The 25,436-nt window shown below is 42.7% G+C and overlaps 1 protein-coding gene across 1 annotated transcript; it reads left to right on the top strand.

The window, feature by feature from the left end:
- The first annotated feature begins 5,904 nt into the window (after nucleotides 1–5,904).
- Nucleotides 5,905–10,468, top strand: LOC128106309 (uncharacterized). Its single transcript, XM_052731721.1, has 2 exons — nucleotides 5,905–6,249; nucleotides 6,635–10,468. Exon 2 carries the CDS (start codon nucleotides 7,462–7,464, stop codon nucleotides 8,380–8,382), a length of 921 nt encoding a protein of 306 aa, XP_052587681.1. The 5' UTR covers nucleotides 5,905–6,249; nucleotides 6,635–7,461; the 3' UTR covers nucleotides 8,383–10,468.
- Nucleotides 10,469–25,436: the final 14,968 nt, after the last annotated feature.

Genomic DNA, 25,436 nt, shown 5'->3' on the forward strand with positions numbered 1-25,436 from the left:
ATAGTTTGAGATCATCCAAGTCTCGATAATCCATGGCAATAGGGACTAGAAATAGCATGGATAATTGAAACCGAGAGACAAGTACATACCTCATTTTACAAATAGCTCCAGTTTCTTCCCTCAGCAAACCCTTAACTGTAGCTAATGACATAATTAAGGTGCCTAGTTTGAGGTTTGATCTCTCTCTCCGGCTCTGGTTGAGATATTGCTGGATGGAAAAGTGGCTTTAAAATAAGTAAAGAATGAATAAAACCAAGAGACAACTGGAGTAAAACCTGTCTTCTTTTGAAAATTTATAGATGTGTGGAACTTGATAAATAGTTTTCTTTTAAGTAGAATGTTTTAAAAAGAATTTTATTTATGTGTGTATGTGTTTCAAAGTGTTTACCATATTGTGCAGTGCCCATGAGGGCCAGCAGAGGGCATCTGATCCCTTGGTTCTGAAGTTACAAGCTATAGGCCATATCAGTGCTGGGAACTGAACCTAGGTCCTCTGAACTCAATGCCTTTAACCTCTGAGCTATTTCTCTGGCCTCACAGTAAGTGATTTTTAATGAGACAAATATATGGCAGTAAAAATATTTTTTTTACCTCGATCTTCTCTTGTTGGGTATAGCAGCATCCTGGGATTAGCCAGTTTCATGCATACCTCATATTTTAAAGTGCTGTCTACTTGTCTTGGTTTCTTTCTCTGTTGCTGTGATAAAAATACTCCAACAAAAATAGCTTAATAGAGAAAGGGTTTATTTTAGCTCACAGATCAAGATATCAAGGCAGCAGGAGCTTGAAGGAGCTGGTCACATCTCAATCTACATTGAGGAGTAGAGAGCATGCATGGTGGTTCTCAGTGTACCCTCTCTATTTTAGGTGGTCTAGGATCCCCTTTCCAGTGTGCATACTTAAGGTGGGTCCTTTCAGGTCAATTAACTAATCAAGATAATCTACCACAGACTTGTCCAGAGACTTTCCCAACCCAGACATTCCCTCATAGGTATGCCCAGAAGTCTATCTTCCAGTTGATTCTAGACCCTGGCAAGTGGGCAATTAACACAGACCATGACGTTAGCTCTGCTCATTCATATAAGCCAACCCATCAAGTCCCACATCAAGGATAGACACAAACTTCTTTACACAAGTAACATTGTCATATGAGAGTAAGATCCGAAAGGAGGATTGGGTGTGCTTGGGTGCTCTGATCACACCACAAAACAACACATGATTCTGATTCTTAAAACAATAATCTCAGATTACTAAGGGAGTACCAGAACAGTTTCTTCATCTAGAGAAACAAGGAGAAATTGCTGATAATCTTGCAAACAAAAAATACTCATCAATGTTTCATATAAAACATAGGTGTGCATTTAGTTACTGTACTATTGATCTCTTGACAAGCTGTTGGACATGTACAGGCCACTTGATATTACCCCTTTACCCAAGGAAAAGATGTCGAGACATGGAGAAGGGAAAATCGTTTGGCATTTTCGTTTTGCGACAGTGCTAAACTGGATTCAAGGTGAGGCCATTGCCCTTCTTGGTTTGTGTGACAGAAACACTTGAGCGAGTTGGAACCAGTCATCACTGGTTCTTTATTGGCTCTCATTTCCTCATGAGGAAAACATGGATTTATGTAGGACAGATAAGCACCCAGTTCAAGATCCTCAGCTCTCAGGGTCTTTACTGGCTAAGGTCATATGATACAATTTTGCCCATGATTTGTATGCAAATCTGTTGATCAAAGCCCTGCACAAAGCAACATGTTCCTATCAACAGAGACAAACTGATAACACACACACACACACACACACACACACACACACACACACACACACACTCATGCCTTCTGCTAAGGATACAGAAATAAAACACATGTAGGTAAAGCAGCCATCTTATGACCACAGGGTAAAAATCCCCACATTAAGGATGACAGACGGGGATGGAAGAGGAACATGAATCACTGAGGGAATTGTGGGGTCTCTGACATTTGTTGTGTCATTTCTGTCTCCAAGAGATAGACAGTTTCAGTGAGGTTTCTTGACATAAGTGCAAGTAATAGGACCCGACACACAAGGTTTTGAGAGCATTGTCTTGAAAATACGGTTACCTGGAATTCTTCTCTGGCAGTCATTCTTCCATTCCTTTTTGCTTCCTTTGAAGCTGTGATACACTTTTGCCATAATTCCTTGCACCTACTCGTCTTGTGTTTGTTTGTCAATCCCTTTGGGCCACAGTGATGTCTTCAGAGCTATACAGGGATTTCCAGAGCATCTATCGGTTCCTAATTTCCAGACAATTTATAGCCATACATAAATATGTCACCATTTACTTGATGATTCCAGAAGCCACCATAAAACTTATTTGACATCCAGTATGAAAAATGTACATGTTCAGTATACATGTATACATATGAAAACAAATTATCAGTGTAGACTGGTGGTTTAAATGAGAAACATGCCCCATAGGCTCATGCATTTGAACCCTTGGTCCTCCGTTAGTGGTACTGTTAGGGGTGTCATGGAGCCTTTAGGAGGTGGAGTTCATAGCCTCATCCCACTTCCAGTCCACTCTCTCTGTCTGCTTCATGCTTGTGGTTGAAGATGCGATCTCTCCGCCGCCTCCTTTCACTGCCTGCTTCTAAGACTCCCTTGCCATTGTGGACTGCCCCGCTGGAACTGGAAACCAAGCTAAACTTCCTGAAGTCGCTTTGGTCTTGGTGGTTTATCAACAGATAGTCACTGATATAGATGGCAATAGAACCAATCAAGGTGTGCCAAGGATGCTTGTAAGACAAGATCTGCAAGAGGGCCTTGTCTGGCACAATCTAGATTTAAACCTGCAGTTGCCATTAGCTGGCTGGTGTCATAAATGAGTCAGTCTTCTGATATCTGGACATGGGGAATTACCATGCAGGCCCACGGGGTTGGATAACACATCATAAAAAGGGAGGTCATGAATTAAGCTACCATAAAATTTTCACCATTTTTTTCTTCTTATGAAAACATCTAGACTTTTGAGGCTAAGCACTAACAGCACTGAATGTGCTACGTAGAATGGTCAGGTGGGAGACTCAGGGGGCTGAGAGCCCTAGCAAGGCAAGGGCCATTCACCCGATTCCCCAGTGTCTGTCACATTGCGGATGCTCAATCCACAGGGACTGAATTGAATGTGGGGAGAAGAGAAAAAGTTGGGACAAGGAATTCAGGCTTCAGGCCTTTCATTCTGCTCCCCTCGGCCTTTCCAGGAGAGAGAAGTGCAGCCACAGTAAGTAGAATAGGGCAGATACCGGGGTTCTGTTTTCAGAGGTGTGTGCAAAATCCTGGAAAACTCTAAACAAACCAAGAATGAGAAGTAATTCATGCATCAGCTTGAGGAGCATTGAGACAGTGAAATTATCACAAGAATGAATTAGCAACCAGTGGGAGATAGTCACTAATTGTTAAAAATGTTTATGTATCCATAAATTATGCTTAAAATGGCTTATGGGTACCCTACTTAAATGTTGCCCCCTTTTAGTTTATATGCTAATTTCTTAATCATTTCTTGAACATTTTAGTAAAAATTTCCATCTCTGTAAGAAATGTTTAATTGAATGGGAAAACATATGACGGTTATAGGTAATTATTACCAAAGGAAACTCACTATCTGGGCCATGGCCCACAATGCAGTGTCATTATTCATCCGAGATGAATTATTTTCTAGGAAGTAACTCTCCACTGTGTGAAGATTCCATTTATGAGCAGATAGTAAGCATGAGAGAGTGTGTCTCTCTTGGCCAGGTTACCAATGATGTGTGCTTACTGCTCTGTGAAAGGAGGTCAGCATGGAACTGGATCCTTTATCAGACTTTGAAGTTAGTAAGGAGTAGACACACGTGTGTAGGCACAACCAACTTAGAGTCCAGGCTTTGCAAGGTGAAGGACACAGTGACTCAGAACATGGTCTTTTGGAAACACTGGAACAAAATTCACCCACTCAAAAAAGATTAGGCCTTTGTCTGAGCTGTCCAGTTTCATTAAAAAAAAAAGCAAAACAAGACAGAGAGGGGGAAATCCCCAAAGGGTTGGTAATAAAACCCCACCTAGTATTCCATCATTTCAATGGTGATCAGGAAAAATAACAATAACATATGAGTTTCAACTGACTTTGAAGACTTGACCAATTGAGAATTTATTTTCCTTGCATTGGAGTGCCTGGGCATTTCTACAACATGGGTATTTCTAAGAAACAATGAGCAAGATTCATTTCTTACATGAAAATTAATAAACTGGAACACTGGAGAACACATTCTTGCCTTATACTTCAGAGGGACTTAAGATAGGAGGCAGTCATCAAACCACGCTGGAGGTCCCAACCCCACCTACCTGAACAACAAATCCTTGCCAGGAAGGTGGCATGCATCATGGGTGTGCCCCAGCCTGAGAATCAGAAAGCTTCAATTGTCTCTACCTGTGTCTGTGCTGCTGGGATTCTGCCTGCCCAAGATCTGACTGGACACGGGATGCTGCATCCCATAGTAGGTGAAGCAGCCTTGGTGTGGCCAGACCCTGGCCTGCTCTTAGGGCAGCTTAGATTCTACCTGTACATGGCCATGCCCTCCACTAGTTCACCCCCTGGAGGATGCATATTAGATTTTCTTCCTCTGACAGAGCACAAAGGCTCTCTCGTAGGCCATCTGTACACTTCTGTTCATCACCTCATCAACATGTGGACATGGCCTTTTCCCATGGTCGCTTCCTTGATGTGATTTTGGATCCTGTCTGAGATGTCTTAACTTTCTCTCCACCATCTTCATTTTACCTCATGATTTTTCTACAGAGTTTCTGCTCTTCTTGGCTTGCCTATGATCCTTGGGCTCCTGAATCTCTAAACTGGTTTTAGTACCTGCATTCATCATCCTTCTCATATCACACTAATTTTCTCGAAATGCTGTTGCTGACTCCCTTTTCAGTGCCTCCCAAGAGGTTGGAGGTGGAGAGAGATCACTCGTCCACAAGCAGGGAGATCTGGAGGGTGGTGTTAGCCTCCGAGCCAGACAGGGCGTCACTTAACTTTGCTAATTCTCTGTTTACTCTGAGGTTCCTCCTGGCTCAGAATTTCAGGATTCTAGAGTTTCTCTGTACTTATAGAGAGGGATTAGGAAAATTTACAGTGTGATTATTGCACCAGGAAAAAGCCAACCCTAACAAATGAGCCAGTCAATTAACAACAAGAAGAAACAGGTTTATTTGATGGCAGGCAACAAAAAATACAGGATTTGGGCTCAGAGAGGCACAGTGGCCCTTCTGACCCAGGAGCAAGCCAGTGGTTTATTGGATTGGTTAAAGCTGGTCCGTCTGGTTAAATAGATTCAATTGCACTTTGACAGGAACTCTTCATTGCTTTCTCAGCGCAGTACTGGGTTTTAAAGATCTGTTTCTCAGATGTCTAGAATGTTTCCATTCCATCATAATGGAAAATAATCGTGACCTTTCTTTTAAACAAAAAATCACTGCGGTGCAGATACAGGAAGCGAACAAAAATAACACACTGTTTTGCATGGCTGATGTGTTGCATTTGAGGCATAAAACACTGCCCACTATAAACATACGAAAGCCGAGTCAGTTCTGTTGGGCCGCGGCTATGATCGATTGCAAGCTAGGGGTTGTAAAGCAAGTACCATTCCGGAACCATGGTTTATCAACAGTTTTATTTTCCCAAGACAACTTTCTCCTAGCAAGCTGGGAAAGTGCAACGCTCAACTGGAGGAGGACGGCATGATTTCTTTCAAAGCATTGGCTCTCACAAAAGTTACTTTCATAGACTCCTACACAAAATGTATTTGGGCCTGGCAGAAACATATGCTCATCCCAACCTGCAAAATGTTATTTTGATTAAAGGGGGAAAAAGAGCCCACAAAAATTCTGGACTGTCTAGCTTACCTTGGTGGGTGGCTTTACTGGAGAAGGGGATTTGTGGGGTGGGAAGCTAATTTTGCCTCCTAGTCTTTCCTAAACGGGCTATTAAAAGTGTTTAATAACCTCATCTTTTCAAGGCCCATTGTTTTTGCAGTGATGTAGAGAAAGGAGGGCTTCTGAAGGGCCATTCCCCACCTCCCAGAGACGTTTGCCTCTTGGGCCTCTTAGCGACCTCTCCCTCTTCTGTCCTGAAAACAAATGCCCAATTTATCCAGAATCTGGACCCCAAGCGGACACGGAAGGCCCGGCCCTGCAGGGACCTTTGGATCACCCACCACCCTGTGTAGCCGCCCTGAAGGTGTGGGATGGGGTTTGGAGGAGCTCGGAGGGGCGCCGGGGGCTTCATTGGGGCAGCAGCGAAGTGGTTAAGCGGCAGCCGGCGGGCGCGGGCGGGCGGGCGGGCGGGCGAGCGGGCAGGGCGGAGGCGCGGAGGAGCTGCGCCCGCGGCAGCCCCAGCGGCAGCTGCGGCGAGAGGAGCGGGGAGCTGGCGGCCGCGCCCAGAGACCCGCAGAGAAAGGGCAGCGCCGCCGCCGGCTGCCGGCCTCGGCGCGGTTAATCACGCGCTCCCCTCTCGCTGCTGATTTGCGAGAGCAGATTAATCAGAGAGCGCGGCTTGATGAAATTTGCTGTTATTGTGCCCATTTTTAGCAACATCTTTTATTATCTTCATTATTCATTTACAGGGGACCGGCATCAATTATGCAAATGAGTTCACAGACTTTGCCGATTACTTCATTTGCCGCTATTGTTTGTGGAAATTTAATTATTAAATATTATTAAGCTTGCGTTTTCTTCAATTTTCCAAGGCTTAGTTTCATTTGATTTTTCCTCCAGCTGCTCGTCGCTCCTTTCGGTGCCAAAACAGTTCCTCATCAAAGCGGCTCTGGCATGTGAAGACCAAATAAAATCTCCTCAATTTAATAATTTTGATGTTAGTCCCTTGTTCTCAGCTGCTTGCTCAAAGCGATGCAGAGAGGAACGCAGAGCACATTCAGTTTAATGAGCAGAAATTGAATTCAAGTTTGTTCGGAATTGACTTCAATTAAGCAGAGTCTTAATGATAAATTAATCTCTTTTCTTTATTCCCTAGAATTTGTTTTTCAAAGTAGGAAATTGGACTACATTGAAAGACCAAATAAAGAATACCAATTTTAACTAGATCACGGAGCTGATAGCAAAATTTAATTCTTTATAGTAAGGTGCTTGGACAAATAGCATTCTTTCTGTGGCGTGTATTATAATTTATATTCATTGTTACCACTTACACATCCGTGGCATGGATAAAATGGCAGTTGAATTAAATATAGGCTTGTAATAGACTTCAGAGTTTTAATCTTTATTAAGAAACTCTAATTGAATGCATAATTAGCTTTTCAGGCATTGGGAAATTTGGTTTAATATCTGGGTGAACTGAAAGCATTGATCAGGAATTTTAAGGCAATTCTTTCGAGTGAATTTTTTTTTGAAGAGAAATGATCAGGCCATATTTAAAACGGCATTTTAAAACTGAATGGCAAGAAGTGGAGGGGCAAGGAGAGAGGTTCATCCTGTGTTGTTAGGGACAGGCCGCCAGGGCTTCCTTGGAACCAGAGCCAATGCTGGCAATTTCAAGTTCCTTTTATTAAAATCTCTAATGTTCCTTCAGGCCACCAAATCCATTATCCCTGTGCAGTACCCCCTGAACATCAAACTCACAGGCTTGGGGATTTTAATGAGGACATCCATATTGATTGTTTTTTTTTACACTTGTTTGGGTTCACTGCCACTGTCAAAAATGTACCTGACTCTTTTTTTTTCCAACCTGAATCATGGATCATCTTTTTTTTTTTTTTTTGAACATGTGGAGAATAATTCTCCATGCTCCAGCCCGCAAAGTGCTCTATCTACATATGCCAAATGCTATTATTGCAGCTCCTTCAGGAGTGACCTTAAGAGAGGGGTTGTTGGTTCCAAAGAACTTCAAGCTGTTCACTGTGGTCTATTCATGTTCACACATTTAAAATACACCAGCGATGGGAAATACATTCAGGCTGTGTACTGTGTCACAGAGCCCACAGGTTCCCTCTCCCTGCCTCCTGCTCCTTCCAAACATTCATTTTATTACTCTCAGGCACTCAGATACAGTGCGTGCAAATTCGACTTGGGTGTGAATTTTAAATGGCATGTGACAGGGTTCTCTGCGTTGTGTGACAGTACCATGCTGTTACTTCCAATGCTGTCCAGACTCTACCTGCCCTATGTAAGAATTAAAGATTTATATAATAATAGAATTTTAAAACGGAGAGGCCTCTTAAAAAATCACCTAGCCCATCGCCTATGTTTTATAGATGAGGAAACTGAGTCCCATAAATGTTATACAATTTTTCCCAAGGCCACAGATTCAGCTAGAGGCAGGGTCAGAACAAAAATTTGCAGAAAGGTTAACTTCTAGACCAAAGACTCCACATACACTTTTCAACGCTGCTTATAAGTTGTATAGTGACAGCTTTGAGTAAATGGAAACTAGCTTTAAAAGGACAGGAATTAATTTATTGTCTTGTTCAAACTGGGAAATATATTGATTAAAGTGCATAAAAGCACACACAAATGCAGTAAGCTTATTTATCTGGGACTTAGACAGTTGGGGAGCCTAAATAATGGGGTTGTTTTGTGCTGTGCTTTAGTGAGAGAGAAACAAATGAAAAGTTAATAGGCTAGTATGAGGTTTTTGTTTTTGTTTTTTAAGCAAAGGGAAAAAATGTGGCACTGTAGGCTCTATATGTACTGAGTCCTGTGTTTTAGAGTAGGGTTTGGCAACATTTTAGGTATAGTCTACCCAAAAATTTTAATTCCATCTCTTATGAAATGGTGGTACCCCAGCCATCCCTCATTGGGTTGCAATCATTTATTTTGTTCAGCCTGACTACTGGGCAGTTCGCCAGATTTAGAAAATGGGAGAATGATAAGTCTAGGAAGGGGGTCACAATCAAACGAGTTGTGAGACGAGAAAGGAGTGAATAATTATTAGTGTGAGTGCGGGGCAGAGACCAGGCTGCTATGGTAGAGAGCTGTGCCTGTGGACAAGCTCTCCTGCTGATGTGCTGTTTGATGGGCAGACACAGGGAGGTTTTACAAGGTGGAGAGAAAGCAGGAGCATGGTAAGGCACTGCAAGGTAGAATGAGCTTGGCTGATGATTTGAGGAGGAGTTCTAGGGAGCTGAACTGCAAAACCAGGCTTGGGACCATTTTTGTACAAGGTTAAGGGTGGCATTTACCTTTGTTATCTAGGGTTGGGGCAGATGTTTAAGCAACTCTAACAATCATGCAGATATTCCTGGGATGGTTTGCTCATCTTCATTTCTTGTTAACTAGTATCTTAGAACTTCAAAGGTGTATAGTTACAGTGTATCAACGGTGTATAGTTACAGTGTAAATCAAGCTAGAGGGACTTGGAAGATAGCCAGGGAACAGCTATAGGAATAGGAAATAGGAATAGAATAGGAAGTGAGAAGAGGAAAGAGGAAACACCAGGCACTGGTGAGGGTAGGAGGCAGGTACATGTGATGTATGTCTCATTTACGCTTGCCTATGGTCCAAGGTTGTTCTCTTCCGTCAACTCCACACCCTGGGCTGTTGGAAATCACCTCTGTGTCTTCTGTTCTCACAGAATGGCTAGAATCTCACAACTTCTGCCATGGCAATACTGTAGAGTGAGCATTAGTGCTATGGATGTTTGTAAGGGTGGTTCAGAGAATTCAGAACCTCACTAAGTCAAGGCAGATAAAAATCTCAGGTTACATTGTGTTAGAGGATTGTACCAAACTTAGGTGAGTCTGTTTTGGATTTCTGGGAAACAGAATAACTCAGTTAACTATATATACCACAGCATCACAGTGGACTGAATTTCCTCTTGATTTCAAACCAATCAGCTGCCGAGTCCAACCCCTTATTTGATGACTTATAAAACTGCTTTTGATTTTCTGTGCCATAAAAGTAACATGAATATAAAAATAGCATGAAAAAGCATTTCAGATAAAAACCAATAATAGTTTCTTTTAAATTTAGGATTTAAAATTCAGGCCAAATTACATAACTCCAATGATGAAAATGGAGAAAGTCCAAGGGATCCAAACAAGCATTGCAATATAAATGATGATGCTGTAGACAGAACATTCTGTTTACTGCTCACAGCCCACAGTTCAGAGAGACACTGAGTTAAGGATGGCTCAAACTTAAGCTGCAGGTGAAAGCTGGATCTTCCCTTCCACACCTGTCACCTTAAGCTGAGTGAAAACATGAGTTCAGAAGGTTTCGACGTCTGCGTGAAGAGTGTCTGCTGCTGAGGTTATTCACCTTTGAGATGGTCCGTCAATCAGGTGCAGTGTCAGGGGCTCAGCAGATGGATGTTCGAGGACACAGAAGACACATTCCCTCACTGTCTCTCTCTTCAGAAATTCAACCATTGTCTTACCAGGCTTGACCAGTATACATTTTCTGCTTCATTTAGCAACTTAATAAACCCAAACCAGCCTACTGGGTCTGCTTGCCCTTGTGTTTGTATCCCTTGGAAGTTCATTTTGGATCAACTGTTCCTCCTCCTCTGCCTTGTCAATCCAGTTCATCTCTCTCTGCATGTGATGATGTTGCTGCTTCGACATTTGGAGTAAGATTACTTTCATAAACCCAGCGTTCCAAACTCTGTTGGCAGATGTGTAGGCCACAGACACTAATTCTTTCTATGTAGAGCACTGTACAAGGGGTCTTGGGGGCTATGGAGGTGATCAGGGTGCTTGTTCTACCCTAAGGTAGTTCACAGATGAAGTTATCAAGGTGACAGAGAAGTAAGGCTAATCACTGGAGTAAGTATTATGATAGAGGAAGAAACAGGGCCCTAAGCAAAGAGGCCTAAAGCTCTACTTAAGCAGGTGGGAGGCAATGTGGACGTTACAAAATCAGTTGGAATTTTCAAGGCCCAGAATGAAGTGATGGGGTTAGGGTAGGGGAACACAGGAACCTCTTCTTCAGAGTGGGAGCCACCTGCTTCTGTGTGACCTCATGGGTGAGATTCTGCCCTGGCCTTGCTGAGCCAAGTGGGCTGCCTTCATGAAGCTCGGTCTATGAGATATATGGTATCTACTGCACACAGCCAGGGCTGGGCCAGGGAAGGGGGCAGCTGGGTGTGTGTGTGTGTGGGGGGCTGCCTTCATGAAGCTCGGTCTATGAGCTATATGGTATCTACTGCACATAGCCAGGGCCGGGCCAGGGAGGTGTGTGTGTGTGTGTGTGTGTGTGTGTGTGTGTGTGTGTGTGTGTGTGTCTGTCAGTGTAGCATCATTGCACTTTTTACCCAGTGTGCTCAGATATAAGAAGGAAAGAATTTGACCTCTAAGTGCTGTCTGCCTTCTATAATTTCTCCTCCCAGTGGGCCCAGAAGGAGCCCGAGTCTCCCGTGAAATCAACACAGAGGCAGACGTCAGGATGAAAGCTCGGGATGGAGCTTGCCCCTCCCCACCCCTGTGTGTGTGAGTGTGCGTATCTATGTGTGCACATGCCTTTAGGTTTGCTCTGTCCTGATTTTCCTACAAAACAACCATAAGGAAAAAATTTGAGAGAGGAAAGGAAGACTTTCTCTTCTCTCTGTAACCTTTCCACCAACCTATTGTTTACATATTTAAAGATTCTGGCAATTATTAAGAACACAATACATTTATGATGAACACATGTTTAAAAGACAAATCAAGCAAAAGGAAAGTGAAAGAAAGACCTGATTTGTAGAGGTTCTTAAAACTTCGGCATTTTTGTTGATTTTGATTGGAGCATGAATTTAATTCTGCTCTCTCCTATCAGTGGCTAATGGTGTTCAAATAAGCAGGGATATCATACATAAGAAAATAAAAATTACCCTAACTTCATTTCCTTTTGGCCATGGAAAGAGTGTTGTACAAAAGCTAATTCTGATTAAGTAAATAACACCAGGGAACCCGAATGTACTTACAGTAGACTCCCACACAAAACCAAGACAGACTTGTAAAGAAGAGAAGGTGAGCTATGTGTGGAAGTGCGTACCTCTGATCCCAGCACTCATGGGGTTGAGGTAGGTGGATCGTTAAAAGTCTGAGGCCAGCCTTGACTGTATAGTGAGTCCTAGGCCAGCCTGAGCTACACAGTGAGACCCCATGTCAAAACAACAACAATAAGGGCAGAGAGAAGAAAGGAAATAGAATGAGCTTGAGAATGGGATCCAAAAGCAGGAGGAAGAAGAGGAGAGAGAGAGAAGCAGGGGAGAGAGGGCCCAGCTCAAGGGACCACAAGGAAAGGCCAGCTCAGGGTCCAAGGCCCATCCATCCTCAGGGATCACTTCTGCAGCAGGTCTCACAGTGCTGATACCACATCCTAGTTCCTCATTAACTACTGTTTATAGCTGTCTAAACACTGCTTTGGACTTCCAAGGCCTTGGTTCCTAATAGATAGATAATCATAGTAGCCCATCACAGGAAATAATTATTCACAGGGAACGTTATCTCCAACGTGGATCTGGCTTTAAGAACTAAGAGGTTTATAGAAATTGCCCCATTCAGTAGGGTGATTTGATTTTTTCTCTCTCACATCTCGCGGTGCCTCTGAGTAGCTAAACAAGCCCCTTTCCTCCACAAGGTTGCTCTTTAGACATCATCCATGTTGCTCAGTGAGGACTAACCCAGGGGAAACTGCTCCCAAGTCACAAGGGCAAGCTTTCCCGGATTCCAGCATAGAACACCCACAGGAAGAGAGGTGGGGGTGGGTGCCCTGCAGAAGAGGTACCTAGGGCAGGTTATCAGATTTTAGTTTTTAATATTGTTATCGTGGGGGCTCGGAGGATAGCTCAGTATGTTCCACTTGCCGTGCAGGCCTGAGGACCAAAGCTCAGTCTCTAGCACCCACGGGGAAGCCGGACATGGTGGCAGGTGCTTATAATCTCAGTGTTGGGGGGCAGACCCAGAGAGATTCCGGAGGCTTGCTGGCCAGCTGGTCTAGCTTAATTGGTGAGCTTGTGACTGATGAAGTCAAGAATCAAGGGGCACAGCTTGAGGAATGACACCCAGAGTTGACCTCCGGCCTCCACATGACCATGCTTGCATGTGAGCACCCACCTCCACCCCAACACACCCAGAGAAAGCAAGCTAAAGTAGGAGCCAGGGGTGGAAATGCAATGTCTAAGCGTTTTGTTAGAGTTTATGAAATTTCAGGAGCCGTGGAGGCTTCAGTGCGGCTTTGAAATGGAGAATGAAAACGTGGGGAGTTTCCCGTTTGCTCTGCTCCTTTTCAGTTCCAAGAACGGCTTTCTGCATGGGGGACCTTTTCCCACCACAGGCTGCCGTCCTGTTTCAGTCGGCTTTTGAATGTCCATAACCGAAGATGTTTACTGTCCTTCTGTGGAACGAGAAGAAAAGAAAGGGACAGAAGAAGGAATTCTTGTGTTTATTTTTTAGGTGGTGGTGGTGGGGTTTGTCAATACCTTTATTTTTTAAAAGTCGTCGGTCTTATTTAGCACTGTCCTTCATAATACAAACTGTAAACAAGGCAGAGAGCCAGCGCTGAAAGTAATTTCAATTAAAAATTCCCCGGGCTTTTCAGGGGCGACAGAGGAGGCAGCCTCAACACGTTGTCCTTGGGCCTGCGCAGCTTACCTGGAAAGCTTCAAAGGGGGACAAGGAATTTTAGTGTCACCTACCCCCACTCCCACCCCTGACTGTCCCAAGCTATAAACAAGCAATGGCTGCCCTCTCCACAGAAAAGGAGGCTTGGTGATCATTTGTCTGGAAAAGCTGGTAATGGACTATTAAATAGTTGTTTGTGAAATCATTGCACACGACCATGTTTACTTGTCTCTGCAGAAGTATTGCTGTTTACCCAGTTCTGGATAAAGAGCAGATCGTTTGACAAGGCCCCAGAGTAAATAGCATCTCTCCCAATATTCCCCTTCTGTGTCTGGTCCAGGTCTCTGCCTCTTCTGCTGTTATGGAATGAGACAGAGGGGGTGGGGGCGGGCAAGAGTGGATGGATATGGTGCAATAATGATTGGCATAGCCAAGGTACACTGCTGTGTTCCAAGGTATCGCCCACAGCCTCTTGCTATGGGATTTAGAAATCACACAATGATTGTATTCCAGTTTATGCTACAGCTGCTGATAAACTCAGGGGTTGCTTAGAAGGGGTGACATGGGACTGACATCTATCAACGGCTTGTTAAATAATACTGAGCACGTCCTGAGTACTTAGTTATATACCAGGCACTGAACATGAGGCCTGAGCCTTCTTATCTTGTAGAAGTGGCAGGGGATAGTGCTATTATCATCAGGTTACAAGCGGCAGAGAAAGACATGTGAATTTCAGCTGTGTACTAACTCATACACTCGGTAAGAAGGGAAAGTGTCATTTGAATCTAGATTCTCCAGCCATCCAGTTCATGTGTTCATCAGAATTGTTTCTATGGGGATTTGGATCTACAGAAAAATGAGTGCAGGACCCTCAACCTGGCTGTGGGGCTGGAGGGGTGCTGTCCAACAAAGGAGTCTGGATACAGCAGTGTGCACAGGGGCAGGCTCAATAGAGGGAAGATGGATATAATAAGCTCCTATCAACTGCTAGGAGTTATTCTGGGAGGGCTAATGCAAATTAATTCGCAAAAGGCAGAGCCAAGGAAGTCGAGATAATTTCACAGATGCGTGTAGGGCTAATCTCCTAGGATCATTAGATGTCACCTTTATCCTGAAATTGCGGTGCCTCTGCCCTCTGTGCTGTCAACTGCACGGCTTGTGTGTCATTCTGTGTCCATGGGGCCTTGTGCTAGGCACGGACCTTTTAACTGCCTTTGGTAGCAGAAGAAACTGAGGAGCACAGGCTGATGGCTAAGTGGACACCAGCTCCTCTGTTTGCTCCGAGTACAGTGATCTTTCCAGCCCGCTCCAAGCAGCTTCCTGCGCATTGCCTCAGAATGCCTTCCAGGCCACACTTTCCTCCTCATAGGGATCCCCGTTCGTGTCTCCTCTTTTGCCTCACTGTAGCCTCTTCCGTTTCTAGGGAACGGTACATGTTATACTCCTACTGCTCCCAGTTCAGTCTGATTTGGGGTTCTGTAATTCATTGTTATGTGGAGAGCGCCTTCAGTGAAACACAACAAGCTGCAGAATATAATTCTCCCTTAATGTATATTTACTAAGTGTATTTATTATTCATCAGGATGTGCATTTTAAAATGTGAGTCTAGATTCCCTCACTTTTAATCCCAAACAAATGTTAAAAGATTTATTTTTATAATAATCCTGGAACGAGAGCTAAGTAAGCCTCCCCGAACGCAGCTTGCCAAGTGGTGAATGTTAGTACTATATATCCATGCTGGATGCTCAGTCTGCGGTTGCCTGTCGTCCCTTACTGTTCTACTGTTGATGTACAGAAACGCACAAGCACACCAGGGCTCGTCAGTGGTTGCAATTTGTTGGCACTGACTCTGGGGAAGGAATACTGCAAGGGAAAACATTAAAGTCCCAGTTCTTTGCAAGCTGTGGATAGATATGGTGGGAGAAATAAAGGCAGATAAATGAGGAAAAGGGAATATGTGTTCCAGGAGACAGGAAAATGTACAGAAATAAACTTCAAAGACCTCAAGGTACCATCAACATGAAAGTGCTTGAAAAGTATATGAAGAATTAAACATAAATGTATCAAGCATCCCCACATGAGCAATGCCTACTTTCCCATCCTGCAGGAAGAGAGGGCCCTGGAGAGTAGGTTCCAGTGGGAGACTGGTGCAGGAAACAATTCTTAGGATGGTCAGAGGCCAGTTTCAGAGATGACGTAATGGTGTCTGTAGCTGGAAAGGCTTCCATTTGAGTAGAGGGCTTCCCCTGACTCTGGGAGGAGTCTTTGATCATTAGCCATCTTTGCTACAATGCAAAGTGGCATGCATTTCACACATTCCTTGACAAGACTCTTTTCTTATTGTTGAGGACTAGTGAAGGTATTCGTTTCTATCCAAACATTGTTCTTAGTAAGTTCACGATGCTCATAGTATATTAGCAAATTATGGTTTTTCCCAGGGAGATGACAGTATAAGAAAATGATTCCATTGAAGTCTAGCTCAGTGAGAAAATTAGTTTCTCAGGTTACTTACAGGTTACAGGTGAGGGGTTGCTTGCAGTAAGATGGGTGACTCAAAAGCAGCTGCATCATGGGAAAGTCCAGTATAGCGGGATGGTGAGCTCACTGAACCTGTATCCCTGGAGCTCCCTGCCCAACTCTCACCAATCATTTGCTGCTTTAAAATCTTTGTGAGGGGGCTTGTGGGTCTTGTAAGTTTTGGGAATCTCCAGAGCCTTGTGAATTGTCAGCTTCCTGAAGCTCAGAAGCCTTCATTTTCCTGCCAGGAGGGAATGCTTCCATTAGGCGTAGAGAGCTCCTCCATGGCCATCAGGGCTGAAACACATGTAAACACCTTTCAGTGAAAAAGATCATTCAATCAAAGATGTCACTCAGTTGAAATCTTGGGCTGTGTTGCCTCAGGAATGCATACCCTGTCTGTATTCAAACTCCAGTGAAGTAAGAATGGAAGTTATTTAGAGAGAAATGCTTCAAATTTAATCAAGAAGTGTGGTTGTATTACATTGGGTAGAGTCAAAGAAACTAGAGATTAACTGCTCTGGTTTTAAATACATTACCAAGCTAGTAGAGACAAAGAGTCCCATTGACTGACAAATGCATCCCTCTTTGATCTCCATCCTGTCATGACGAATCCTTCAAATACCATTTCACTGGACAAAAATGATTTGGTGCTGTACTTACTTCACATGAGAACCATGCGTTGTGCTATCCAGGGAAGAAAACTGGATGTGGTTTCTACATACACTTTAAACGTTATGTATATCATGACTTACCCATTAGATGATAATTAATGTTGAAGAGTCAGATTTAACTGGGCGAGTCAACGTTACTCATATAATAAAATAATTCAAAACAAAACTAAGTAAAGTAGTTTTAAGGGAATAGTAAGAAAAGCCCATTCTAGGAGTCAGAAGAAAGCATGATAGCAAAGAGAATCAGCTCTCTGTCCTGTGGTTACTCTTTGGCCTCAGTTCGCAACCTCTGTTCAATGACGCCATTCTTCCTTCTCTGACGGATTTCTTCTTAACTGATGCTTTCCTCCTCCACTCACCAGACTGGGACCAGAATCATTCTCTTCCCTGTGAGATACAAAGTGACAAGACCTCTAAACTCTAGCCGTAGCCCTTAGCATTCAGTAAATGAATTAAATAGAAATAATTGGGTATCTTTTGCTGAACTTGAAGCTTGTAATAAATGCCGTGGGTGTCATACAAAACAATTTATAAATTACTTTGAAAAGAATTGCTTCCACTACAGAGCAGGCAATAAAAGAGAAAATGGGAAGGATTTGGGGGGAGTCGTTTTTCTAATGGCATCGTAAGAGCTGAGGGCTGGGGATTTCAGTAGCCACTCTCCCACGCTGAGGTCGGGAAGAAGCAGTGCAGTGGACCAGACGCTTTCCTGTGTGTCTGTGACTCCATCTTCTCTACAGGATTCGGAAATGAGAGTGCTGGTTCAGGGGACCAGACCCAGTTCCCCGCCGGTTGACTTGTGTGAATCAGTGTTATCTGTTGTCCGAGTTTCCAGAAGCATCTTTGCCAATCAAAAAAATAGTAAGGGACAGGACCATGTGTGTAATGCGAATCTTAAAAGGTCTTATTACTAAAAACAAACCCGGAGCCAGGTATTGGGGTGAACGCTGAAAGATCAGAGAAACAGAATAAGCCACAGCCAACCTCACCTAGCCAACTTCTCAGCTGATCCTGTTTCCTCAGACTGGAAGCCTCCTAGTCGTCATCCGAATGGATCTCAGCTGAACTGCTGCTAAAAGCTAAAAGCTTAAAAAGGCTCTAGTTCCTGGTCCTCACGCCGTATATACCTTTCTGCTTCCTGCCATCACTTTCTGGGATTAAAGGCATGAGTCACCATGCCTGGCTGTTTCCAGTGTGGCTTTGAACTCACAGAGATCCAGATGGATCTCTGCCTCCAGAATTCTAGGATTAAAGGTGTGTGTGCCACCATTCTCTGGCCTCTATATCTAGTGGTTGTTCTGTTCTTGGACCCCAGATAAGTTTATTAGGCTGCACAATATATTGGGAGACACAATATCACCACACACGCGGGTTTTAGAAGCCTTTGAAATGTAACATGTGCATGCAGATGTAACAACGGTCAGCTTAGTGTGTTGTACCAAACAGGTTTTTGGTGTGTGTGCGTATGTGTATCTGTGTCTGTGTGTATGGGGTACATGTGCATGTGTATTCATGTAAATGAAGGGCTAGATGAGAACCTTAGGTCTCATTTCTCCCATACCTGTTGTTTTTGAGACTGGATCTCTCATTTTGCCTCTCATAAGATAAAATAGGCTGGCTAGTCAGGGAGTCCCAGAAATCCACTTCTGTCTGCCTCACAGCTCAAGTATTACAACAATCACACTGTATCCATTGTTTGTACGTGATACTTGTGGGGGTATGTGTTATGTGTATGTGACGTGTATGTGTGTATGTGACTACACATGTGAGGGCCAGTAGTCAGCCTTCACATGTCAGTCCTCATCTTTCCTACCCTGTTTGAAGCAAGGTGTCTTCACTGCCGTGGAAGCCAGGCTGGCTGGCCTGTGAGCCTCTGAAGGGTCTTGTCTCCACTTCCCATTTCCCACAAGTCTGCTGGTATTACAGGTGCTTGTATATGATTGCGCCCAGCTTTTAAGTGGGTTCTGGGGATCTGAACTCAGGTCATCAGACTTGTGCAATAAGCATGTTTACCCACGAAGCCACCTCTTAGCCCTGTGGTTTTCTACTTTTAGTGAGTTTTCCAAATGAACATGGTATCACTGAAATGTTGTTACAGGTTATATTTAGTTCATGAAATAGTCTCTAAACAATGACGTTTTTCTCTTAAAGTCCTAAGAAAGTAAAAAAACAAATAAAGAAGAAAGGAGAAAATGAGATATTATTTCTCTAAACTTGTTTTATTGCCTGTCAGGCAAATATATCCAGGAGATGGACTGAAAAGGAAAAGACTTTTGTAGTGAGCATCTGAGCCCCCGCAGATTTGTGGGTGTTATTGGCTTTTTCAGACATCAAAAGCAAACCGTGTAAAAGATGACGGAGGTGCTCACACAGGAATGGCGAATGAAAATGAGCAAATAGAAGCTCATGCTCAATAAAAACACAAAATGATAATCAGAATAAATGAGACTATCAGTGCACAAGGAGGAGAAAATCAGCTAGGAACATCTGTTCAGGTGAGGCTGAAATTAACAGAATAATCAGGCTCTTCTCGTGTGCATTTGGAAAGATGTCTGGGAAGATCCGATGGGTAGCAGCTCATGTTTGCCCAAGTGGAATAATCACATACCACCTTTGTATTTCCATTCATTAAAACTGGGTTGCGTGGTAGTGGCTGTTATACTTTCCAAGAAACAGAGGCTTATAGCAAAAAATGCCATCAAATGTGCAGGAAAGATTGAGAAATTTTTAATGGTAAAATAAACATTGCCAGAGAAACATTCAGGGGTAGAACAGACATGTAAAAACCCATTCTAAGTTAGCCTCCAGGTGAATTGACTCACAATAATATGAGGATGTGAAAATCTTTAGAGAAATAATATACATGCCACATGCACAGATGTAAATGAAATACGTTGGCTTCTAGTTCTAGAAAGATAGACTACACACTTATCTCCTCATTCTTCTTGCTAGATGCAGTTAAAAAGTGAAACAACATTCAAGCTCAGCCTGGTCTACACAGTAGTTCTAAGCCAGCTAGGGTTACATAGGGAGACTCAAATCGTTAAACAAATTAACAAACACAGAAACCACAGCCCTCCCAAACTCTCTGCTGTTCTCCATATTACATGTAAAAGAAACAAACAAGCACATACATAATGGCAAGGAAGTCAGTGAGTTAGCAGCCTCGGTCATAAGTAACACATAGTGAACACAGAGCTCCACTTGGAAGTGATGAAGCCGACATACAAATAGAAAACCCCAAGAAAAGGCTCGTGTCTTTGGCTGAAGTACCAGATAAAAGTCCTTCTAGAAAAAGAGAAAGTGTTGAATAAGGTCCTCTCATCATGTTCAAGCATCACAGAAAAGATGGTGGTCTTATGTCCATCTATGTCAGCACAGGCTGATGGGAAGCCTGAGACCCACTCTTACCTGGAGGGAACAAGAAGCCCCTTCTGTTCCTTGCTGGGCTGTGTTGCAGATACCAAGTGGAGTCCAGGGCTTTGTAGAGGTCAGAAGTCACTGTCTCCTCCCTGTGGTGTGAGCTGGGACTTGTTGAGATACAGTAGAAGTAATGCAGAAGTCTCTTCCCCAGGAGGCGAGGTCTGGCAGACTTGCTGAGGCTGGAGATTCAGATAAGTCACACAGTCAAATAAGACAGTTATCTCCCATACTCAGAATGTAATAAGAAAAATCGCTTGTCTATGAAGAACCAGGAAGAACTCACTTGAATATTAAAAGGTGATGAACAGACAACAGCAGCAGCGTGACATAGAGATGGGAATCATCTGACAAGGGTATTAAAGGATCAATCATGATCATCCCAGTGAGCAATTACAAACACACTTAAGGGGGACAGGGGAGAGAGAGAGCCAACAAAGAACCAAATGCCAACGCTGGAACTGAAAACTGCAGCCGCCAAGAAGAAATTTCCTTGGTAGAGTCACTGGTGAAATGTAGAAACCAATGATTTAGTGAACTTGAAAGTAGAAGAACAGGAATTACTCATCTAGCCATTGGAGATTGAAAAGAATGTATAGAGCCATGGGGACCATGGAATTCTAACACACCAGGCCCTGGAAAGAGAAGAAGAAAAATAAAGGACAGAAAGGTCTTAACATAAATGTGGGTGAACTCCTCTCAAGTTTGGCAAAAGTCACAAATGAATAAGACCTGTGAAAGAGATAACCCCAACCAGGAGGGACTCGATGAAATCCAACCACCCACATGTGAGAGACAGCCTCAGTCAGCAGATGGCTTCAAGGCTCATGGGAGTTCAGGAACACATGCAGGGAATCCTTGGGGACTTCATATTCTGGCAGCTTTCTGAATTGTTTTATTGTTATTGCATTCTCCATCTCACTGAGTCCTGTGAAAGAGGATTGTCTTAGTTTCTTTTTATTTCAACTAACAGTTTGAGTGGATGTTCCATTATGGCAGGGAAGTCAAGGCAACAGGAATTTGAAGTGGCTGATCGTGTTTCGTCTGTAGTGAGGAGAGCAATGTAATATGTCCTGCCCACAACTAAGACGGCTCTTCCCAAATCAAGTAATGCAATCAAGATAATTCCCATGGGTATGCTTGGATACCTAGCTCCCAAAGGATTCTAGATTCTATCAAGTTGAATAACACCAACCATCACAGGCACACAACCATCGCTGGGCACATATCTATGCAGCAATGTATTTAATGACATTTCAAATTTAGATATACACACAATAAGCAAAGGGAAGTGAATAACAGACACAAGGGTTTAATTATTTTGGTGATACAGTTGTGAGGAAGAGACATCCTGCCTGGATAAGATGACTTTAATTTTGTGATTTTTGTTTAAAATGTGTCTGTCTTCTTTAAGAAAGTTATTCCTAATCTAATCACGTACAGATTTTTGTTATTTTCTGTTATCAAGTTCCATAATAAATGTTAGCTTTCAGTTTTCATAGCTCTACCTATCCTTTCTGGAGTTCCGTGGAGATGTCTATTTGCATGGTCACACCCTCACTACCAGTGTTGCTGACTCAAGCAAGTGTGACACGTAGAAACTGCCAGGATGCTTACTTATATTGCAGAGTGCATCGCTTCCTTCTTTTAAATTACATTACAAAATAAGGTGTGTTTGTATGTGTGTGTGCACTCACACATGTATGTGTGTGTCTGTCATGGTACATGTGTTGATGCTAGAGCACAACCTGTTGGAGTCAGTATTCTCCTTCTAGCATGAGTCCTGGGGATTGAATTCCAGATGTTGGGTTTGACAGCAAGTGCTTTTACTTAATGAACCATCTCACTAAACCCCATAAAGTGGTTTTTAAGGTCCATTTTGAAAAGTGCTAGTTTTGTGCTATGTTACTAGATATTATTCAAAACATCATGCAAATAAAAAAACTAAAAGAAATTATACTTACATAGGCATGTAGAAATTACCAGTTTTTAGTTCTTGTAGCATAGCTGGAGGTCAGATGCCTTCAAATACTTTGAGAATATAGATTTGTTATTATTTTTTATTTCAACAGTACATCCTCAACTTGCAGGCAAGTTCAGATCTGGGCGAAGGGAGAGTGAGATAGTCTGATAATGTTCTCCAGGTAGTTATGAGGTCTTTTGACCCTCCCCAGTGTTTAAAAGTGAAGGATAATGTGCTCCCATGCATGTGATTCTCTCTCCACTGTGGGATAACTTTCCCAAATGTGTGAGAGTGCAGAGCCCTGGTTCCACACAATGCTACAGTCAGGAGACTGCAGCTTCTTTTACCATCAGACAAATACATATGTATATCTGGGATGATCTTATCCTCTTACTATCCCTATGATACAATTGTAGTCCTCATATTTTGTAAAAAGAAACTAAGAAGTGGTAGGGTTAGGATTCAAGTGGAAACCTTCATGTGTGGTCAAGGATCCCACCAAATGGCCACAGCCCAGGTAGGATTAGGCAATAACTGCATTCATTCATTATAGAACAACCAATAGTGCAATAGTGTCCGAGACTTTACACACACCCCTTTAAACGTCTCACAGAGTTAAAACATTGTGTGTGCTATGGAGAAAAATGACAGAAGATACACTGCAAAGGTCTACTTTAAAAACTACAAAGCCCTGTGTCAACACGAACTCTATAAAAATTCACGGTTCCTTTTTCAATAATTTAAATCTGGTTTTGAAAAATGCATATTTATGTATAAAAAAGGAGAGGAACATTAAAGCTGGCATAATACTGTCAGCTGTTGGCCATATGGAAAAATTTAAATTGTCATAAAGCTGGCCAGTTATAAAATGTTTCAGATAGCTTTTTTTAATTACATTTTAAGCATTTGAGCAACATGCTCAAAAATATATCGTAGAGCTGCATTAGTTATTCCTTTCACTATAACTTTATATTATCTTTCCATATCTAATTAATTTTTTTTAGCTGACCCGTGATATAGGTGGTGATGTATATGATTTTGGTAGGGGATAGATAAAGATGTTAAAAATGAAAAATTACAAACAAAACTTTTCAGATGCTGTAAATTGGACCCAGGACCTTGTGCCACCGAACTATGCCTGGAACACTGAAAGTTCACTTTTGATTTTTTATAATTCAGTAACCTTGTGTAGTAAAATGGGTGTAGTTACTACTCAGTATCAGTTATTGATCATTTGCTGCATGTAAGGCACTGCTAGCCCTGCAGTGTAGGTGACCTGGTGTGCACGAAGAAAGAGAACGAGGTTACTGAGGTCCATCTGAACCTTATTTCAAACAGCTTTCAAAACTTGCGCTCTGTTTTTCATAGTTTGTTTTTGAACAATTTCTAGAAGTAGATTATTTCTATTGTGATGAAACATCATGACCAGAAGCAGCTTGGGTAGGAGAACACTTATTTAGCTTGAGTTACAATCCCCTGAGTGAAGCCAAGACAGGAACTCAAACAGGGCAGGAACCTGGAGGCAGGAACAGAAGCAGAGGCCATCGAGGAGTGTGGTTACTGTCTTGTTCCTCATGGCCTGCTCACCCTGCTTTCCTGTAGCACCCAGGACCACCAGTCTAAAGGTGGCACTGCCCATAGTGAACTGGGCCCTCTCACATCAAACATCAATAAGAAAATGCCCCACAGGCCTATCTATCCACAGGTCAAATTTGGTTGGTGAATATTTTCTCAGTTGAGGTTCTCTCTTTCCAAATGACCCTAGCTTGTGTCAAGTTCACATAAAACTAGCCAGCACAACTGGATAAACTGTTTAAAAGCCCTTATCATAGCCATTCCATGTTTCTGTATGCATTAAAATTTTATTTATCTACACGAGGAGTTATTGTTGCAGTTATCAGTCATGAATTCCTATTAATCATTGTCAGGTTCCTTATTTACTGCATATATGAGGAAGCCATGCACAGGTTGTTGCAGTACTGGGGTTTAGGGTGGAGTTCCCAGGGAAGTTGAGGCCAGTGCATTCCATCAAGCTTTTCTGATATAATAACCAGACCAGCCATTTCTGATAATACAAAAGTGAGTATTTGATATTTTAGAATCCCCTTTGCCACCTGCGCTATCTTTTAATTTTTTAAATTAAAGTATAATTACATCATTTTCCTCCTTTCCCTTCCCCATTCCAGTCTCTTTTATGTTCCTTCCCCTTCCTCTTGAAATCATGTCTTCTTTTTCTTTTATTGTTGTTTTTCGAAATCAGTATTTTGTTAACAGGAGGAATTAAGGGCCAAAATTTAGGCTATACAAATTTATCAGACCAGTGTGATAATTAGGTTGTGTTTTGGGTTTAATTGTTAGCCTATTAAAGAGTGACAATTTAGAAATAGACTTCATGGGGAGCTGGGGATGTGGCTCAGGTGATAGAGTACTTACTTAACATGCAGGAAGCGCTAGATCCGGTCCACATAAAACTTGATGTGGTGGCACTTGCCTGTAACCTAGTACTCAAGAGGCAAGAGCAGGAAAATCAGAAGTTCAAGGGCAGCATTGGCTGCATATAGAATTTGATACCAGCTGGGATACAGAAGGAAGGAAGGAAGGAAGGAAGGAAGGAAGGAAGGAAGGAAGGAAGGAAGGAAGGAAGGAAGGAAGTTTCCCAAGAGTTTACTTCAACATTCACAGAATTAACAGTAGATATGGTAGGCTCATGGGGTGGGGGAAGGTGGCTGTTGGGAACCAGAATGGAAATTAAATACTATGTGACTTAGGAAAGACGAAAGAAAGGATTAAGGAGCATTAAATGCTGCCCATCCAGAAGCCCTTAAGGCATTTGTTACAAACAGTGCCCAGCCTAAGTATGGGTTTAGGTTTATATTGAAAAGCTTAACTACATGTTTCAAATGTTGCTTTTTAAAATGTTTACGATACTGAAGTCACATCATTACAAGGGATGGAGACAGTGTGAATGGATGAAGGTTTCTTCATTGGGTGGAACAGAAATCATCACAGACAGAAGGACTTCTCCTAAAATTTTCTCTCTCTGTGATTCAAGGCGTTTCCCTCTCAGGGGTTTTAGAATGAGGATTCCTTTATTTGAGAGAAGAAAACAGAAACTTTAAGAAAATTTTGTCATGTATTTGCTCCCTTCAATGCTAAACCATGCTTGCCCTGAATTATATGTCCCTCCACTTGATAAATATGAGCATGCAAGACGATAAACTACGTATTAGCTTGGGACTGTGTTTTCCATCCCAGCAATTTGGCTTCAGTCACCAAACATACTGTACACCAGATT

This window comes from Peromyscus californicus, unplaced genomic scaffold (genome assembly GCF_007827085.1).
Source record: "Peromyscus californicus insignis strain IS unplaced genomic scaffold, ASM782708v3 Scaffold_9__1_contigs__length_137607984, whole genome shotgun sequence".
NCBI classification, from domain to species: Eukaryota; Metazoa; Chordata; class Mammalia; order Rodentia; family Cricetidae; genus Peromyscus; species Peromyscus californicus.

Excerpts from the sequence above, each read along its gene's own strand:
- LOC128106309 (XM_052731721.1), top strand. The coding sequence starts at position 7,462 with ATGGCAAGAAGTGGAGGGGCAAGGAGAGAGGTTCATCCTGTGTTGTTA.